This window comes from Sabethes cyaneus, chromosome 3, assembly GCF_943734655.1.
Source record: "Sabethes cyaneus chromosome 3, idSabCyanKW18_F2, whole genome shotgun sequence".
Lineage (NCBI taxonomy): Eukaryota > Metazoa > Arthropoda > Insecta > Diptera > Culicidae > Sabethes > Sabethes cyaneus.
In genome coordinates, this window is record NC_071355.1 from 3,023,370 (window position 1) to 3,042,499 (window position 19,130).

A 19,130-nucleotide genomic window follows, 5' to 3' on the forward strand; every position below is an offset into this window, starting at 1 on the left:
TCACGCTCATTACCTATTCAAAGTTTCACGAACACTCACGGAAAAATACTAGCACTGCCCCTTAATCCCACGAACCAGGTCAAATTAATTTTGAAGCTGCCTAATACTCTCAGTTAAATAGTAAGTGTTAATCTTTGAGACATTTTAAGCGCTGTGAAACGTTATCTAACCGGAGCAAGATAAGCGACATTTCCAATCAACAAATTGTTTAAGAAAATAACTCTTTGTTCTTCCGGTCGAGCATCTTTTTCCCGTTTAGGTCGTTTAAAAATATGGCCATCTCACGTAGAACCGATCCCAATTAGAATTTTCCCCTCTAAGCAAACTTTTGGTCGACGAACGAAATATCGTGAAAATACGAAGGAAGTGGCCGGCTTATCTTATTGCTCTCACTGATTAGTATTTACGCATGATTGTTCTGAAAGTTAGTGCGCACAGCGGCTGCGAACTGCGTACTTATAAATGTTCACTCTAAAGAAAACCACCTCTTTTTCCAACCGAGTTTATCTTTAAACATTGAATAGTCCAAATTGACGTCCTGAAAGTGAAGCGTCATAGAAAAGTGAGCGGTCCTCCTTTTCGTTTGCAAGAAGTTCTTCGGAATTGTTGTTTTGCACAGGAGAGATATTTGTGCACGTGACGTGACGCAGCAATTCTCAAAGCAAGGAAAATCAGTGATTCTCTTATCCGAGAATAGTTTTGAACGTTTTATTCGCTGCTTTGCGTCAGTTATTTGCTTGTAATTCTTCAGTTTCTTTAGTTTAAATTTAAGTTAATTTCTTTCGATGGCCAGAAGAGATCCGCAGTGATGCCAATGTTTATTTGACCTTCATCGCAGTATAAGGTAGTAAGGTACAAAACATATTGCAAACAACTTTAACTCGCTTTCGCTTTCAATATTGAAAATGAATAAAACGCTGTAAAAAATTATCGACTTGCAAAAATAAAATTACAGCACAGCACAGCCAATCCATTTTAACATAACGATTTTTTGATATAATCAAAATCTATTTATATAAGAGGACAGGACGTCATAAGAGGCTTTTCGGTAACTGAAAACAGGTCCCTGACAGGACGTCATGCTTTCGTAGCAATGGGTTGTATTCTCAGTCATCTCACTGGTCGACTGCTGGACTGCTCGATTGCTCGACTGGTTGACTGGCCTGCTCGACTGGACTGGTCGATTAGACTGCTCGATTTGATTACTCGACTGGACTGGCTTAACGGAACCGCTCGACTGAACTGTTCGATTCGACTGCTCGACTCAACTGTTTGATTGAACAGATCGATTGAACAGACTGCATGACTAAACAGCTCGATTTAATTGCTCGAGGGGACTACTCGAATTGACTACTCGATTCGACTGCATGACACATTTGCTTGACTTACTACTGGACCCGACTGCTCGACTTAACTGCACGATTGAGCTGCTCGACTGGACTACTTGACTGAACAGCATGATTAATCTGCTCGACTAGACTACTCGACACAACTGTTCGATTCGACGCTTGACTCTACTGCTCGATTCAACTGCTTGATTCCACTGCTCGAATGAACTGCGTGACTCAACTACTCGATTGGACTTTTCGAATCGGCTGCTCGACTCAACTCCTCAACCCGATTACTCGATTCAACTGCTCGACTTAACTGACAGCTTGATTCAACAGCACGACTGGACTACTCGACTGAACTGCTCGACTGAACTGTTCGACTTAACTGCTCGAATGAAGCGCTTGACCGGACTGCTGGACTCAACTGCTCAACTAGACTACTCGATTCAACTGCTCGACTGTACTGCTCGAATAAAACTGCTCAACAGGACTACTCGATTTAACTGCACGATTAAACTGCTCGACTGGACTGCTCGATTTAACTGCTTGACTCGACCACTCGATTCAAATGCTCGACTCGACTGCTCGACTCAACTGCTCGACCGGACTGCTTGACTAAAAGCTTGATTTAACTGCTCGATTAGACTGCTCGAATTGACAGCTCGACATGACTGTTCGACAGGAGGGGGCTTCTACACAAATGAAATACAAATTTCCTCATAATTCGAGAAGTAATGAAGCAAATGGAACCATATTTGGCATGTGGGAGTTTTAGATGGCAAAAATTTTTTCTATGGTGACTTACGACCACTTCCCTTTTTAAGAGGGGGGGCTCCCATACAAGTGGAATACAAATTTCCTTATAACTTGATAACTAATGAAGCCAATGGAACCAAATTTGGCATGTGGGAGATTTTGGAGTCTTGAATTTATTTTATGATTGTTAGAGACCTCTCACCCCTGTGTTAGAGGGATATGGACTCTCATACAAATAAAACAGAAATTTTTGCGAAACTCAAAAACTAATCGAACTCGAGAAATTCGAGACTCTTCCATAAAACATTAGTCAATACAAGACCACAAAAACTATCTATAGTAACACTAGATCATTCAGGACGAGACGGTCGCGAGTGTTGCCGGTGACCCGCCGTCGGAAGATTAGACTGCTCGATTTGATTACTCGACTGGACTGCTTAACTGAACTGCTCGACTCAACTGCTTGATTGAACAGATCGACTTGACTGCTTGACTAAACAGCTCGATGGGACTACTCGATTTAACTACTCGATTCGACTGCTTGACACATTTGCTTGATTTACTACTCGACCCGACTGATCGACTTAACTACACAATTGAGCTGCTCGACTGGACTGTTCGATTCGACTGCTCGACTGGACTACTTGACTGGACAGCATAATTAATAGTTGTATAGTAGCACTAGCGGATCCTCTGTCCTGTATTTTCAATCGTTCGTTCCAGGAAGCAAAATTTCCTCTCGTGTGGAAGTAGTCCTATATGTTTCCGGTTTTTAAATCTGGTGATCATAGAAACGTGAAAAATTACCGGGGTATAACTAGCCTCTCCGCTGCATCCAAAATTTTTTGAGATAATCGTGACCAGCGCTCTTTTAGAGCTCTTTTAAAATCGACTCCTGTACGTCGAGACCTTTTTCAAACATATCGGGAATTCCACAAGGAAGCAACCTGGGCCCATTGCTTTTCGTTCTTTTTTTTAATGACGCCGCGCTATTGCTCGAGAATGACTGTAAGCTTATTTAAGCGGATGATTTAAAACTTTACTCCACTATACATGCTGTTCAAGATTGTGAGCGCCTTCAATCATTGCTTGATGTGTTTGCCAGTTGGTGTAAAAGAAATAAGCTAACGCTTAGCGCAGACAAATACATAGTGATCACCTTCCATCGCATCCTAAGGCCTATCACTTTTGCTTATCAAATTGATGGTGTGACACTTTCGAGAGTAGATCAAATTAAAGATCTGGGCATCCTGCTGGATACGAAACTTTCGTTCGACTTACACCGTTCAGCTGTTATCTCTAAAGCGAGTCGCCAAATAGGTTTCATCACGAAAATAGCAAAAGATTTTATCGATCCTCACTGCCTAAAGGCCCTAAATATTGTGTGATTATATGCCCTCTACGGCTTTACCATGGCGTAACCCATTCGACCTTCCTCCGTATCCTGACCGATGTCGACTTCTGGGATTAGATACGTTACAACGACGACGAACGATTCAGCAAGCAATACTGATTGGAAAGCTTTTGAATAATGAAATCGGCTCCCCTTGGCTGCTTTCCGCTTTAAATTTGCGGGCCCCGCAAAGGACACTGCCTAATGACACACTACTTGTACCTCGGTTTCATAGAACATCTTTCGGGTATAATGAACCAATCGCGGCTTGCATTCGTGCCTTCTCGTTGGTGGAAGAATTGCATGCTTTCAATGAACCTAACTATAGTTTTAAAAATAAGATTTCTAAATCTACCATGTTGTAAATTAAGGTACGTTTTACACTAGCACATTCATTAAGACATTCATTAAGACATTAAATGTCAGATGATTTATATGGACAAATAAACAAATTAATCTGCTCGACTAGACTGCTCGACTCAACTGTTCGATTCGACGCTTGACTCTACTGTTCGATTCAACTGCTTGATTCCACTGCTCGAATGAACTATGTGACTCAACTACTCGATTGGACTATTCGAATCGGCTGCTCGACTCAACTCCTCAACCCGATTGCTCGATTCAACTGCTCGACTTAACTGACAGCTTGATTCAACAGCTTGACTGGACTACTCGACTGAACTGCTCGACTCAACGGTTCGACTTAACTGCTCGAATGAACCGCTTGACCGGACTGATCAACTCAACTGCACAACTAGACTACTCGATTCAACTGCTCGACTGGACTGCTCGAATAAAACTACTCGATTAAACTGCGCTCAACTGCTTGACTTCTGTTTGATTCGACAGCTCGACTCAACTGCTCGATTGAACTGCTCGACTGAACTACTCGACTCAACTGCTCGAATGAACGGCTCGACTCAACTGTTCGACTTAGCCGCTTGATCCGACTGCTTGACTAAACCTTTCCATTCGACTGCTTGACTCAAGTGCTCGACTAGAATTCTCGTTCAACTGCACGACTGGACGACTCGGTTTAACTGCTCGATTAAACTGCTCAACTGGACTGCTCGATTTGACTGCTTGACTCGACCACTCGATTCAAATGCTCGACTCGACTGCTCGACCGGACTGCTTGACTAAACAGCTTGATTTAACTGACCAAGACTAAAATACGAGTCTTTGACCTTGACATGCGGTCAGGCATTAATATTATTATTTTTTGAAACGATGGTTCTACAATTGATGGAGGGACGGTAGGGGAAGGTAATGAAAATTATTTGGGAAAGGAGGGTAAAGAGTGGAAAGGAAGTCGGGGTAAAAGGTAGCTACGCTTAACAATTTGTCGTTGTGACTCCTACCTTTTGTCCAATGCTGGAAGGTGCATGGGTCGAACCAAGTTATAATCAGAGATTATAACCGGATTTGAATCCACAATACCCGCCAGGGCGTGTGACTCGCTGGTACCCGTGTACCTTTGAACCATATAGGCGCTGGACAAAAGGAGACTGTGCAACCCCCCTTATTAATCTAGCGACGTATCTGGTTAGGGTTATTTTTAAGCACAAATTGTGCCTCTTCCTCCTTCTATTGTAGAAACCACCGAACGAGAAGTTTCAATCTAACTTGTTTTTACTTTCAGGACGACGACACTATGCAGACCCTTACGACTTGCAAGGTACTGCCCGTGGCACTGTTCGTTCCTCAGCGTGTTACCCGCGATTGTCAGCGCGGGTTTTCGAAAGCTTCGTTCCTATGAAATTGACAAAACAAAAAAAATATTAATGCCTGACCGCATTTTAAGGTCAAAGACTAAAAAACAAGAGTTTGGTCAATACGTAGTCGTGCTAGCGTAACATAGTGGCTGCACACTCCGTACTTATAAACGTTCGCTCTAAAGAAAAGGTTCGTGAAAGAGTCTCGTGCTGATTTAGACTACTTATTCAAAGCTTATGTTGGAAGTTAGTGTCATTTGTACCACTACAAATCCCTTGATGTAGCTCAACTTTCGAAAGGGAGAACTGTTAACAGCAAAATCAGAATAGCACGGCTAAAATACTATGGACATATTTTAAGAAGTGTAGAAGAGAAGGTATTGAAGGTCACCGTGTTATTGTACACTTTGAGGAATTATTTGATGCACAAACCGGATACCCGAGACTGCGCTGATTTTGACAGTCACCTCAGTATCTTGGAGGGAGGAATAGAGTGTGAATGACTCAAATGTATCTTGGAAAGATTTAACATACCAACACGTACCAACACGTACGTTAAACGTACTAATACATAAATTTGAAATTATTTTAACAAAAAAATAAAATACAAGCTTTCCTGTATCTTCCACCTCCATCACTCCACCAATTTTATTTCCTCCGAGAGTTATCCTCATCATTCGTGTCCTCTATACCATTAATTTTGAAGTTATATGAAATTTCTGTATCTTCAGTTACTTCTTGGTGTACAATTCCACTGCTCGTCAGAGGTATCAAAATCTCGCTTCCGCTAGATCAGCAAATTTAGTGATACACCAAATGATACCGTAAATCAGTATAAATCCTATTAAATCCTCCGTACTACTAGTATAAGCAATTATCAAATTATCACAATATGTTGCGTCGACGTCCAGAACTGCCAGCTTTACCACAGGTCGTTCATAGACATTGACTGCAGTTTTCACCGCAGCGCTGCGAACTTGACCGTCTTTACCGCGTTTGACATCTACAACTTGCCCCTTGGGCCAGGAGTTCCTTGGTAGATCTGAATCTGTGACTATCACTACGTCGCCAATCTGGATCGGCTTTACCGGTACTCCTGCAGCAATCTTTTCCAAAAAAGGTTGGCGTAGATCTGCGTGGCGATTGGTCAGCGTAGCAAGGCTATCGTTATATGGCACAAGAGGTTTGGAACCGCTGGATGATCCCAACAAAAAATGATTGGGCATTAGCGCCTCTTTCTCGCCATCTTCGACAGATATGTACGTGAGGGGGCGTGAGTTGATGGTCCTCTCAATCTCCAGCAATTTGTTCCTGAGTATTCCGTCTGTGGGTAGCCTGTGAAGTTTAATCTGGTACAATATCTTCTTTACCGATTTCACCAATATCTCCCAGCTTCCACCCATGTGAGGACTGCTTGGAGGCAAGAAAGTCCATTTAGTCTCTGGTGTCACAATCTCTTTCATCAGCATACTCTGGTCTATGGAAAGCAAGGCTTCACGCAGCTCACGTTTCGCTCCAACAAAATTTGTTCCGCGTCGCTGTATGTTTTTATCGGAGTTTTTCTCTTGGCTGCTTCATAGTTTTGCAGGGCCAAAATACACGAGCTTGTGTTGCATGTAAAGAGTACTCCCCATCTCTTCTCCGTGCCTCTACCAACAATTACTTGGATCGGGCCGAAGTAATCGATACCTCTAGCATTCTTGCAAGCCTGACAGTCTAGCCGGATTTTGTAGCAACCACTACGAAGCCTTGGGATACGATATTTTTGGCGCAACTCGTTAACTACGGTTTCGTGGTTGAGATGATGGTACCCGCTCGTGCACCGATTGTACGATGCAAGCAGTAACCGGATGCTTTCTTGGCAGTAGGATAGTATGAGCATTAGTCGGTTCAACGAATTTGCAACCAATTGCTCTTCCACGCATACGCAGTACACCGTTCTCATCCAGGAAGGGCGACATTTTGTAAATTGGACTATCTTTTGGAACTGACGCGTCAGAACGACATTTCTTCACTGAATTCCTCCAATTGCCTTTGTCGGTAAATAAAGTGTTCTCTGCTTCGAAGAGCTTCATTTGCTCGAGGATACCGATCGTATGTTGACTGTGCTTAAGTTTAACTCTAATATTTCTCGGAAACCGAAGGACCTATGCAATGGCCCGAACGAGCTTCTGCCTACAATGGTTTCCAGTTTCTCGGCTTTCGGTGGTAGCATCATTGTAACCCTATTCACCAACGTTTCAACAATAAATTCCGGGTTTTTGAAGAGTTTTCAACCGGTTCATTATTACCGGAACGTTGTCAGGGTGCAAAAGCAGACTTTAAACAGCATTGAGAGCTTCATCATACAGATCTCTCTCTCTCTCTCTCTCTCTCTCTCTCTCTCTCTCTCTCTCTCTCTCTCTCTCTCTCTAAACGATCGAACAGCTCGTCGTTCCGGAAAGCACCCATCCTGGATGTTCTTTCATACGCTGCGATGAACCGTGGCCAACCTGGGCAGGTCTTTTACAGTTGACCTGGCTGCCAAATGTCCACTGTTCAGTGGTGGAACAGCAGAACCGCTGTCTATTGGTCGTTGAAAGGTACTCACATTCTCGCGGGGTGTAGATGTAATCCTTCCAGGTTGTGGGATACCGTGGCTGCTGCCGATAGTGCTGATTCCCGAGGATAGTTGCTGTACATCGCAGGCGCGTTTCGCATATCGCGTAACACAGGTGCCGTGCGATAGTTTTGCGGCAACAACAAAAACAATCTGTTTCAATACACCTCAGATTCAACCTCTTTCTATTTACTACCAAAACGTCCGACGATTGCGAACGAAAACAAACGATCTCTTTCTTGCACTTTCATCATCTGATCGATTCGATAAGATCGAAAAACCTCGACCAGTAGATCCTCACGTGGAGGAGGTGTTCTAATTGCAGTTAAACAGGCTTCAAAAGTATACCAGATTACTCCCTGGTGATAATCGATTGGAACAAGTTGCAGTTTGTCTAGAATTGCCGAAACAGTCAGTTTCCCAAGCAGCACACTTTTCGCACTTATGGTTGCAGGAACTAATTTATAACTGAAATTAGTCATAAATCGATTGCCACAACTAGTTTGTAGCAACCGTGCTACTAGGGTTATATTTGTTGCGTCTATATTAAACCTAACTCCGATACTTCTATTTACAATGAACATTGCGCATGTGTTCAAAGGCTTACTGATCTTACAAAAACTGCTGACCCCGCAGTCCTGCTCGGTGATTTCAATTTACCGAATCTTATATGGAACTTCGACTCCGACATAAATAGCTATATGCCGACGAACGTATCCTCAGAACAGGAAGATCGATGAGCACGTTCCGGTTGAAAAACAACGCAAAATTTCCACCAATCATCAACCGTGGTGGAATTCAAAATTGAACCATTCTCGCAACCGTCTACGGAAGCTCTCAAACGCTTTTTTAAAGATAAATCAGACCAGAACAAACAGTCTCTTCGTCAAATTGAGCAATTTAAGAATTGTCGAAGATTGGATTTGCTCCAGAATACTGGAGCTAGCGCATCATAAAACGGAAGTAATCGTAATGCACAACCGCAAGTCGGTGCAGCAGGCAAATAACAGCGTCGGGGACTGCACTATTTCGTCAACACAGTCCTTCAAACTGCTGGCAGCCATAGTCGGCGACAAGCGCAAGTTCGGAAGCCACGTCGACTATGCCTGCAAGAAGGCTTCCACAGCTATTTCGGCACTGTCTCGTATGATGTCTAACAGCTCTGCGGTATATGGCAGCAAGCGAAAGCTTTTAGCCAACGTGGTCCAGTCCATACTAAGGTGCAGTGTTGAAGAAAATCATTTTCATCCTTGTTTTTAACAGAAAATGATGGTAAAATAATCTCAATTTTCTGCAACATTGCACAAAACGACATTTCATTCTATAAAACTTTCAGATTTTTCACAGTCTATCACTTTCATTTTCGTTTTTTTCGCATCATTTTTCGCTATCATTCTCTCGCGACTTTCTGAAAAGATTGCGATTGGATTTGTCGCACTGCTTCCATGCGTTGAAAATATATACAAAAGAGACGGAGCAATTCTTTTGTTTTAAGATGCACGGTTGGTGATTCAATACCTTATTGCGACGCTGCTCCTAAAATATGTTAAAAATTGTAGTTGAATTGCAGCTTCCATATTCGAATTTGATTACGCAACATTTGATAGGTTTCATCATTATTGATAGCAATGCTGACCGCAAGTAATTCATCGCGATAAATATCACGGCAATAGAAGTGGTGGACAGTGACAAGACCGATTGCCACTATTTTTCTGTTAAATGTTATTTGTATGTATCGAAATTTTAAAAAAATCTTGTTTGATGCTGTAGGCATACAGTAGAGTTGGCACCCATCGCTGGAGTCTTTTTGCGAACTAAAGATGGCTAGCAAAGGCTAATAATGACCCACTTCCAAAAGGAAGGTCGTCCGATGGAACCATGTTGCTGCAAAGAGCAATACCATCCTTTTCTTTTCGACTTCACTGTAGCTAGACTCGACTGGACTGAGACTTCTCGATGTATACGATATTGGCTTGACTGATCTATCGTGTAGTTTGTGGGCAATTCGCGCTCCAATTCCGCGATTCGACGCATCCGTCGACCGTAGGATTTTCATGTTTAGACCAAATGCTTCCAACTAAATGAATTTGCTCCAGACTTCACCAGAGTTGATCCATCGGGAACCGTAGCTTCCGTATTTCCTGAGTATACTTTGTGTAATAATGGACGGTTTCAAGGCATGAACGGAATGACGGAACATCTCGACGAGGCTACGGTATGGTAGCGATAACTGACGTGTGTTGTCCGGATCGGGTCTGAAGCCATCATCATCCAAGATTTGTCCTTAATGTTGAATTTGCACAAAGCTCTTCGGATGCCACTCACCACTGCGTCCATGATCTGCTGGAAAACACCCGGTATTGATTCCAAAGGTGGGCCGAGCATAACGGAATAATCCCTTGTAGATGATGACTTTCAGGAGAGGTTGATCTCAGGGGTCTACATTCACCTGGAGATAGGCGTTGGATCCTGTTAAAGACGTCTTCTGGTAGCAGAAGCGGACGCTGATTCGATTTCAAAACATGGTTGAGGCCCGTTGATAAATCGACACAAATGACACAAATTGGAGGGTTCCCAAGTGCTGCAACCGTTAAAGTTCGTCTTCTACCTCACCTTGAAAAATGTATGCAACAGGACTTTGCGCGATAGGTCGCAATATCCAACGCTGAGTCGATCTGCAAGCGGACTGGCTGGAACCTTGTTGATTTTGATTTCGATCCGAAACTTTTCCGTTTTATTCTGCTACATAACCAAAAACCTACACAATATTCACGTAACGAATGATTACAAAATGCAAAGTAATTCCGCAATGAAAAAAATTTAAGGTTCGATAGGTTTAGTTAGACGAATCGCCAGATCCTATGGAAAGGTAATCCGCCCCATATCGGGCTAGGTTTGAAATAAACTTGAAGAGCCATGAAAATTTGTTTCCTGCGTTATTGCTCAGGATTGCGAGGATTGCGAGGATTGTTGTTAATACATTTCAAGACTCTCAGCAACATCCAACTTCCACGGTGCATTAATTGGGGGGAGGAGATGGATGTTTACAGGACTTAATAGATAGATATTCTCGAATATATGTTCTTTGCTACTTTAGACTTAAAATGGAAAGATAACCGTTTTCCTGCGCCTTTGTTTGCCTTGGTAACTTCAGACGTGTGTTCCTCAAAACGAATACCTACCCAAGTTCCTCTTTGTTTGTCCAATGTAAACTACAAGCAATTTTGTAATCCCCTGCTCTGTTTAACAATTCAATTTTCTGCATGAAATATCTGCTTTCTTTCGTCGAAATCTCCCAGTTGATTACAGAATAGCGACCAATCGGTCACGGGTTGCCCAAAACGTCGGTAAATCCGTTGGTAACGCCTTAATGTGCCCTTCGCCGAATCGAGTATTCGGTGGATTCGAAATCGATGTGATCAGTTTTTCTCTTTATATAACTAGATGCACAGAGAGACGTGCTAGCCAGTAACTTTTCTCATCTCAATGTGCATTCACAGTTTCTTTAGGGTGTTTTCACGCAACTTCGTCCGTTGCCCCGACACATGTTACAAATATACCGTACGCAAATGAAAATCTACAAAATGGTTGTCATATTTTTTCTCCGCAGCTTGCTTTGATGTCAAGCCAGCATAGTTCTTCCAGCTTCCTCTAGATTCAAGGTAACGGCTCACATCTCTAATTTCACATAAATTTCGAATCAACATCATTCCTCACCTGATAGTGCTTCGACTCCTTCCGCTTGCTTCTTCTACTGGTTCGGGTGCTGCCGTGAATGACAGCCGAAGAGTTCGCGTCCGCTTTGCCGTTCTTTCGGAACGAAAAACCATTGTTGTTGTTATTTCCGTGGTGCCCGAGCGATGGCGACTGCAGGAAATTACCATCGGAATCGGAAACGGTATCCTGCGCCTTTGCCGCCAGCGTGCATGGAATGTGACACTCACCGTCCGGCGGGAGCCGCTTCGACGTAGTCTGAAACTAAGATAATGTAGATTAACGTCAGTCAACCACGAGATATCTGTTAGTTTGGTACCAACCGTTGTAAAATTGGAGTTTCCCTCGTTCGGTGAAACCAGTTCGATGATTTGTGCATTGGTGTGATTGTCAACACTGAAAGTAACCGTTGTCGTTACCGTGATATTATTGGAAAATGCTGGATTGGAATCGTTAGGAGTGCTTATTACACTGCTGCTTGGTGGCTTTAGGCGACGCGCCGGAGGCGCTGGTGGACTCCTGTTGATTAGAGAATTAAACTTTGTTACACTTTCAAACTGAAAAAAAAGCAACGGAATCACTTACCGTATCGGTTTTATATTCAGCGTGTTCGGCGGCGTAGGCCGCGGAGTTTTCAACTGCCGTTCGAGAGTACTGCTCGAACCGGCCGATTCGTTTAGCTTCGAATCATGGCTGCTGCTACTGGTGTTACTATTGTTATTCGCCATCAGATTTGCGTTCAAAATCTCTATTTGCTTTTCGACATCGTACGAAGTGGTGGTCACCGTCGGTGACGGAAGTGGCCGTCTCGACTTAAAAGTGCTCGTCTTTCCAATGATTCCCGTTTGGTTCGGATCCGTTGGCGAACACACGACTGCACTGTCAATCGATTCTGGACTCAGCAACTGCTGACCGTGACCAACGGTGAAGCTACTCAAGGTCGAAATCGTATCCGTTGGCGTTTCGCCAGGGGCCAAAAGATTCGAATTGCTTTCGTGACCGAACGTATTGAAACTCGGAGCGGTCCGATTATTAAATGTAAGTCCGATGCCACTCGAGTGGGTTGCATCGGAAGGAGTGTTCAAATGACTAGAATTGGCCGACAGGAGAGTTTTCGGTTTGGGCGATGCCATCGGATAGCGCCAAAATTCCTGGCCCAGCAGAGCCAGAGACGACAGTTGCTGCCGATTCTTCGCTTCTCGCAGTGCCTTCGGAAGACATAACTGAACCGGAAGTTCATCACAGCACTGCGAATAGTGAGCGATCAGCGAAGGAATGGAGTCGAACTTAAATCTCGAACTCTCCAGGCTCAGTAAGCCTTCGTTCGATTGGATCAAGTAGTGCTCGATGTACGGTCCACATTCCGCCGGAAGCCGTACGGAAACGGCCATCGTTTTGGACTGACTCGAACCGCGCACGATGAAGTTCTAAAACGAAAAAGAGATGAGACAAGTTAGAAAAATCATTTGATGTTGAAAGAAAGCACAAATAGATGACCTACCCCTTCTTCTTTGCCCTGCAGCAGGTGAACGGCTCCGGAACGTTGAATGCCCGGCAGAAACCATACTGGATGGGTTCGTAGCAGCCGTTCGACCAGCCCCAGCACGCATGCCGGACTGCGCGAGTTATCGGACACTTGAGATTCGCTGGACGTTTCTTCACCTTCCGCCAGGATTCCTCCCTCGGAACTCGACACCAATGAGGTTTGTGACTGGAAATAAAGAATGAGTTTTTTTTGTGATTATAAATTCTCACAAGTTTTTTAACCAAGCGTTTTTGATGAAATGTTCACAAACAAACACCACGTGTCTTGTGGAAAATCGTCTAAAAGAAACGTGTCTTATATGTAGGTAAAAAGGTAACCTAAAAAAACCTTGAGAAACACGCAAAGCGCAGCAGATTCTTTTAAAAAATTAATTTCACCCGGTTCAGCCATTTTTAGTTTCAAGATGCACATGCGTACGTTCTTCTGCTGCCAATTGTAAGTATTTAATATCGTCTGGCATATAAAATTAACCAGCTGTAAGACAGTAGGTGGTTGAAAAGATATCACTTTCGATACTTTTCACAATTGTTCTGACAGTTTTTCATACTATTTCTTCACATTCCAATTTTTCACTTAAAATGGTGTAGGTAAATATGTTAAATACCTTTAAAAAGAATGGCCTTATGCCGGCCATGGCTTACTGCGATTGAAATCATTCAAATCTGACGTATACCAAAATTGATTGTTTTTTTCTGTACGCAAAACCAGAAGGTTTGTGTACAAAACACGTCCGCATGATTGACGTAGGACTACGTTGTCATTAGTGACAATATTTTAATGGCAGCACCCAACGGTCGACCAACCTACGCACGTCCAATTCTCTAACGACGCCCGACCTACATTTAAAATTTAAATTCTGGAGCTTCAAATGTAGCTACTCGTAAGAGCATTTTTTATTCAGGAGCTTGAACTTCAATGGCATAAATGTACTCAAGCAAGCTCTTTTTCACATTTTTGCCAAAAATACAAAATAATTGCAGGTTCAAATACCGTACAAGCACCATATTCAAAACAGTGCGTTGATAGCCCCAAATTTTTCTTCAGTGTTAAATCATTTAATCACTACATCTAACAACTTAAAATTGTTTGAATAGCTAGAATTAAAAAAATGTATTACTGTCTAAAGTTACACTCCGTCTTGAGTGTAGTCGTCGTTGGCTTTTTGAATTTCGAAAGCTGTTTAATGCTCACAATAATTTATTCGAGAACATTTACCGAAAACAGACACTGATAAAGCTGCAAGTCGTAATACTTGTCTGTCATGAATTCATATTCTATTAAGACACTCCAAAAGCTTCAACCATAAAAATATATTCGTTGCGTCCTGCTAGACAGGAAAGAGAAGAAAGCAGAAAACTATCTGGGTGCTGAACTACCACAGCTTCAAGCTGCTAAATCCAATAGCTGCTCTGGAGAATTCGTCTTTTATCCGAACAGCGTGCTTAGCCAATTCACCCGACAACACACGAACGGAGATCTGAACCTCATGAAAGGAGATCGGTAAAAGTTTGTTGTAACGAGCCAATCGGAAAGTCTCAGCAGCTACACGCAAACAGCCACATAGTTAGCGCATAACATTTCTACGGTTTAGCACAATAGAACACTGAAAGCACTTTTATGAAGCGTTTAACGAGACTGCTTACGTTTTCGAATCGGCAGAAAAGGCCACCAGAAAACTTATTCTACGCCATTTGTTGCTACTTGTTAGTTATCCACAGCGGCCAAAAATGTTATTTTGATATTTTGATATTAACTAACAAAAAAAATAAACTCCTCAATCGTTACGTTTGGGCCCTGAAAAGGACCGATTGTTTATTATCTTAACTCCAGCTTAGAACATTTATTTAAAAGAAGCGTGCCTCATAAGATGCGTGCCCAACAAATTCTACTTTTCTCTCTTGGTGGTTTCGCTACGGTTTTCTCACTGACGCCGACGGCACCTTCGCGTCTGCTTCCCTAACCCACATTTTTTCCAGCAGAGATAAAAAGCTGAAACTTTCAGGAAAGTTATGTTTTAGATCAAGAACTAAGAGAAAACCGCACACATGTATTTTTAATTGTGTCCCCATGTCAAAAATGCAAACGCAGGGACCTACAGGCGGGGAGGGGGGGGGTGCATACCATAAGCAGTTGTTACATAGCTTTATCATTCCAGAGAGGTTAGAACATTAGATTCGAATTCAAAAATACTGCACTTGACGTTCCCGCTTTCACCAGTTTCGCTTTTACCATCCGAGAGCAGAGTGACTAGTTTGAGCTGACTGAAAATTAGCAAGACCTGTTATGTTTACATGGCTGTAATTTTGTTTTATGCAACATCTATGCTTTAAGCAAAAACAGGTCGATTAGATAAATTTTTTCCCAACCTTTCTTTGTTTCTTAGGGTCCAAGTTGATATCTCATACCTAGCCTTCTCTAGAACCGAGAGAAAGGTGCGTTGCGTTTTCGCAACACTGCACTATGGGCAAAAACGAGAGAAAAAACGAACGCAATTAAGATACGGCCTGCAGGCTTATAAAATGTAGATGATCTTACGCAAAATTTTCCGGAGAATCGCGTAGTGCCCACCCCTTTCCTGTTTATCATCGGGAAGTCCCCTATTTTGTTCATTTTCCCCTATTTTTAATATTTTTTACCCTTATTGGACTGTTCCAAGCAAGGCTTTGAGAAAACAAAACTTAAAAACCTAATAATTTTGTGTAAAAAAGTCCGCAGAATAGAATAGGGTTTATCTCATTTAGTAACCACACTAAACCTCATTAAACCACTTTTTTTTGGTTGAACTCCCGTTATCAAACGGACCATATCAAATGGGAATTCAACCAAAAAAATTAATGTGCTCTAAAATAAATGAGATAAACCCTATTCGATTCTGCGGACTTTTCTAACTGTTCTTACTATTTTCACAATTCTTACTATTAAATTCAATCACTCTTCAAGCATGATCATGAGCATGATATTCAAATGCGTAAACATTACTGTTTTAGTTAATTTGTCATAAGTTCTACAATTTTCAACCGATGGTTATCATTATGAGCTTCTTTGTTTTTTATCGGCCTTTAAGACCCATATAAAATCAAATTTTTTAAAATGCGTTAATTTTGTCTAAAATCTTTGATAAAGTTGAAATTATTCCAAAAAAATGCGCTCTTTTTTGTTTTGTTGTGAACAAATTCTCAAATATCTACAGTACCATAGCAAATTTTCTCCTCTTTTTTATGGAAAAAAGGTATTTGAAATTGGTGCACCGCAGCCGGAGAAATTTGTATTTATGTGCATGTACTTTCTTTTTTTAAGCAAAATTTCAACTTCAATGCATATCTCAAAAACTATCCTACATTAAATTTTTTTGACCACATTTTCGGATTCAGCGGCCAATTTTACATGAAAAATCACGTTCAGCTTACTGAGTTCATAAATGCTGTTAACTAGTGTTATTTAATTTATTTAGGGCATAAAAATTAAGTCATTCGCATTTATCGTGTTCAAACAATTATAGTGTTTTAGAATAAGCGCCCGTTAGACTCTAGAAGGAAAATAAATAAAGATAATGGAATTTGAAGAAAAGTTTGGTATTTAAAGGGACATAGTACAGTTGGATTTCGAATTTGGCAACAAATGCGTGTCGCCTATGTTGCCAAAATCGAGACCCTTTTTTGATATGAAAAAATTGAATTTAAATGCGTTAGAAATTGAGAAAATATTTATAATCAACGATTGCAATCATTTTATGCTTGAAAAGTCCGCTGAGAGCTATCCGTCCGGTGCAAGTAAGTTTTTCGCAACCTGCGGTAAGTCGTAGTCCTACGGTAGTAAAAATATTATTGTTCGAAACATTCTATAACAGCAAACTATTTTTAATGAACACATTGAGGGCATTACTTTTGCGTCATTTAAAGCATCTATGCAGAAACTGACTGATATTTAAGCATATTTTTGTAAGGGAAATATCTTGTGTTGCCAAAAACGGATACTTTTGTTGCCAAAATCGAGGCATGCCAAATTCGAAATCCTACTGTATATAAGTCAATTTTTCCGAGATGCTTTACGTAAGTTCGATTACTCAACGCGTAGCTTTAAGAAGACTATTGTAATTTTTTCTCAATAAAGTTAAGTTTTTTCAGGGAACAGTTTTCCGAGTACCAATAAGTGAAGTGAAATTATTTATTAGTGAATATCACATCTAATTTCTAAGTACAACTTAGTCGGAAAATAGACTTTGGCAACCCACTACCACCGACTAAAACCATCTAGCCAAACTAAGTGTTGCACGCTGAGAGCTGACTGCAAAGTCTGTCGTATAAAAAACAGAAGGTCAAGTTTCGATCTTGGAGGTGACTGGTAAAACAGGGAATGGAAAATCCAACCAATGCTGTTCCCGGTAAGCCGTATTCAACGTTTGCCTACGCGCGCCCATTTACCAGCAGTGATTTCACGGTTAAAATGTTGGTTTTAACGGGAAACTAGCAGTCATTGACTTTACGTCGGAAAGCTCAATTTCGGAAGCAGTTTTTGGGCCCAAAAGCGGGGTTCTGTTTGTAAAAATGTAAATACTGCATTCTTCTTGCAAATATGAACACAGCGAATATATTTTCATGAACAGAATTTTTGTTTCAAACAAAAAAACTGCTTTCGAAATTGGCAGAATCGATGACTGCTAATTTCACCTTAAGAGCAGTACCAAACCAAACAGTACCAAACATACAAGGTTTTCTGTTGCCCAAGAAAACTAAGAAGAAACTCTGAATTGCTAGCAGCTTTATCAATTACCAGAAACCGTTCTTTTAAAGATGAACACATGCTTGAATGAAGATATAAAAGACTTTCTTTTCTGACTGTGTTTAAGCTTTTTGGAGTAGCAGTTTTTGTCAAAACAAAATATTCGATGCCATTAAAACGATTTTAGTCGGAGTAGTTTGCAATGTTTTCTCTGTGGATTTGTTGCGGCGAGTTAGTGTTTCAGTTAGTTCCATCCAATTATTACACTTGTTTACAGCAGATAATTTTCTATGTAACAATTGTCAAAAGCAGGAATTAAATGGAACTTTCCTTCAATTTTCTCGTTGATTTGTAAATTGTACTAAAACTTGTTCGAAAATAATTAGAAATTATTCCAACCAATCATGAAGCGAGGATTTCTAGTTAAACAATCAATAGTGTTCTTCATTTAGGTCAACGCGTAGAAGATTTGACGATCGATTAGTGCAATAATATTGAAAATCAATCAAGACCTCCAAGTTATAAACGACCAACCCAAATTAATTGTCGAGATTTTTCGAAATGACGTAGTCCTACGTCAAAAATAAAACTTTTAGCTTATAGTGCAGTGTTATGGAGGGATCTAGAGTAATTGTTATTTACTCAACAGCGAACGAGAAATTCTCTTGAACATACAGCCAGGGTCGGAGCTTTGTTTAAGCAAAAAAAGTAGCTGCTTGGGGCGTCACTTTAGGGGAGGGTGAATTTTGGCTACATTAAAAAAACTGGGGTATAAAATCTATAAGTTTTTCTCCACTTCATTGCCAGGCTACTCGTCACCTGCAACCTGATCAAACCATCTAGCACCTTGAGCTCCGCTATTCCTGGAGCCGGTGAAGTTCTACAAGAGAACGCATTCCACTGCACAATCGTCCGGCATCCTTGCGACGTGGCCGACCCACCATTGCCATTTCACTAAATCTCACTAAAAGTGTCTGCAGCTCGTAGTTCCTACGCCTGCACCATTTTCCGCTTTCCGTTAAAGATTGAAACACTCCTTAACAGTAAACAAAAGTAGTGGGAAAGTCGTATTGAGGCAATTAAATCATTGAGAAATTTTTCGAGAGAGATTTTCGAATCAACGATTCATTTCGATGTTAATGATTTATCGCTGAAAACCTCTCAAATATGGAAATAAAAAAAAAATAATTTAACAGCAATTTCGAACTGAACAACCAACAAACAACAGAAACAACTTCAATGTTTTTGAAGGTTTATCATTCTGATAAAAAGTTTCAGAAAACCGATGGGAACGTCGTTCATTTCCGAGGAATGAATCCGCTTCTGTCACAAGAATCAACTTTTTTTGCATGCAGCA

The 19,130-nt window shown here is 41.3% G+C and overlaps 1 protein-coding gene across 7 annotated transcripts in view; it reads right to left on the reverse strand.

Annotated features, from left to right (window-relative positions):
* The window catches only part of LOC128744048 (protein sprint), an 80,784-nt gene that overhangs the window by 52,080 nt on the left and 9,574 nt on the right, over positions 1-19,130 (reverse strand). For all 7 annotated transcript variants that reach the window (XM_053840800.1, XM_053840796.1, XM_053840801.1 and 4 more), the window contains 4 exons: positions 13,010-13,219; positions 12,094-12,935; positions 11,832-12,027; positions 11,512-11,772 (listed from right to left, as the gene is read on the reverse strand). In XM_053840800.1, the coding sequence (XP_053696775.1) occupies positions 11,512-11,772; positions 11,832-12,027; positions 12,094-12,935; positions 13,010-13,219 (1,509 nt within the window). The remainder of the gene's footprint in view (positions 1-11,511; positions 11,773-11,831; positions 12,028-12,093; positions 12,936-13,009; positions 13,220-19,130) is intronic.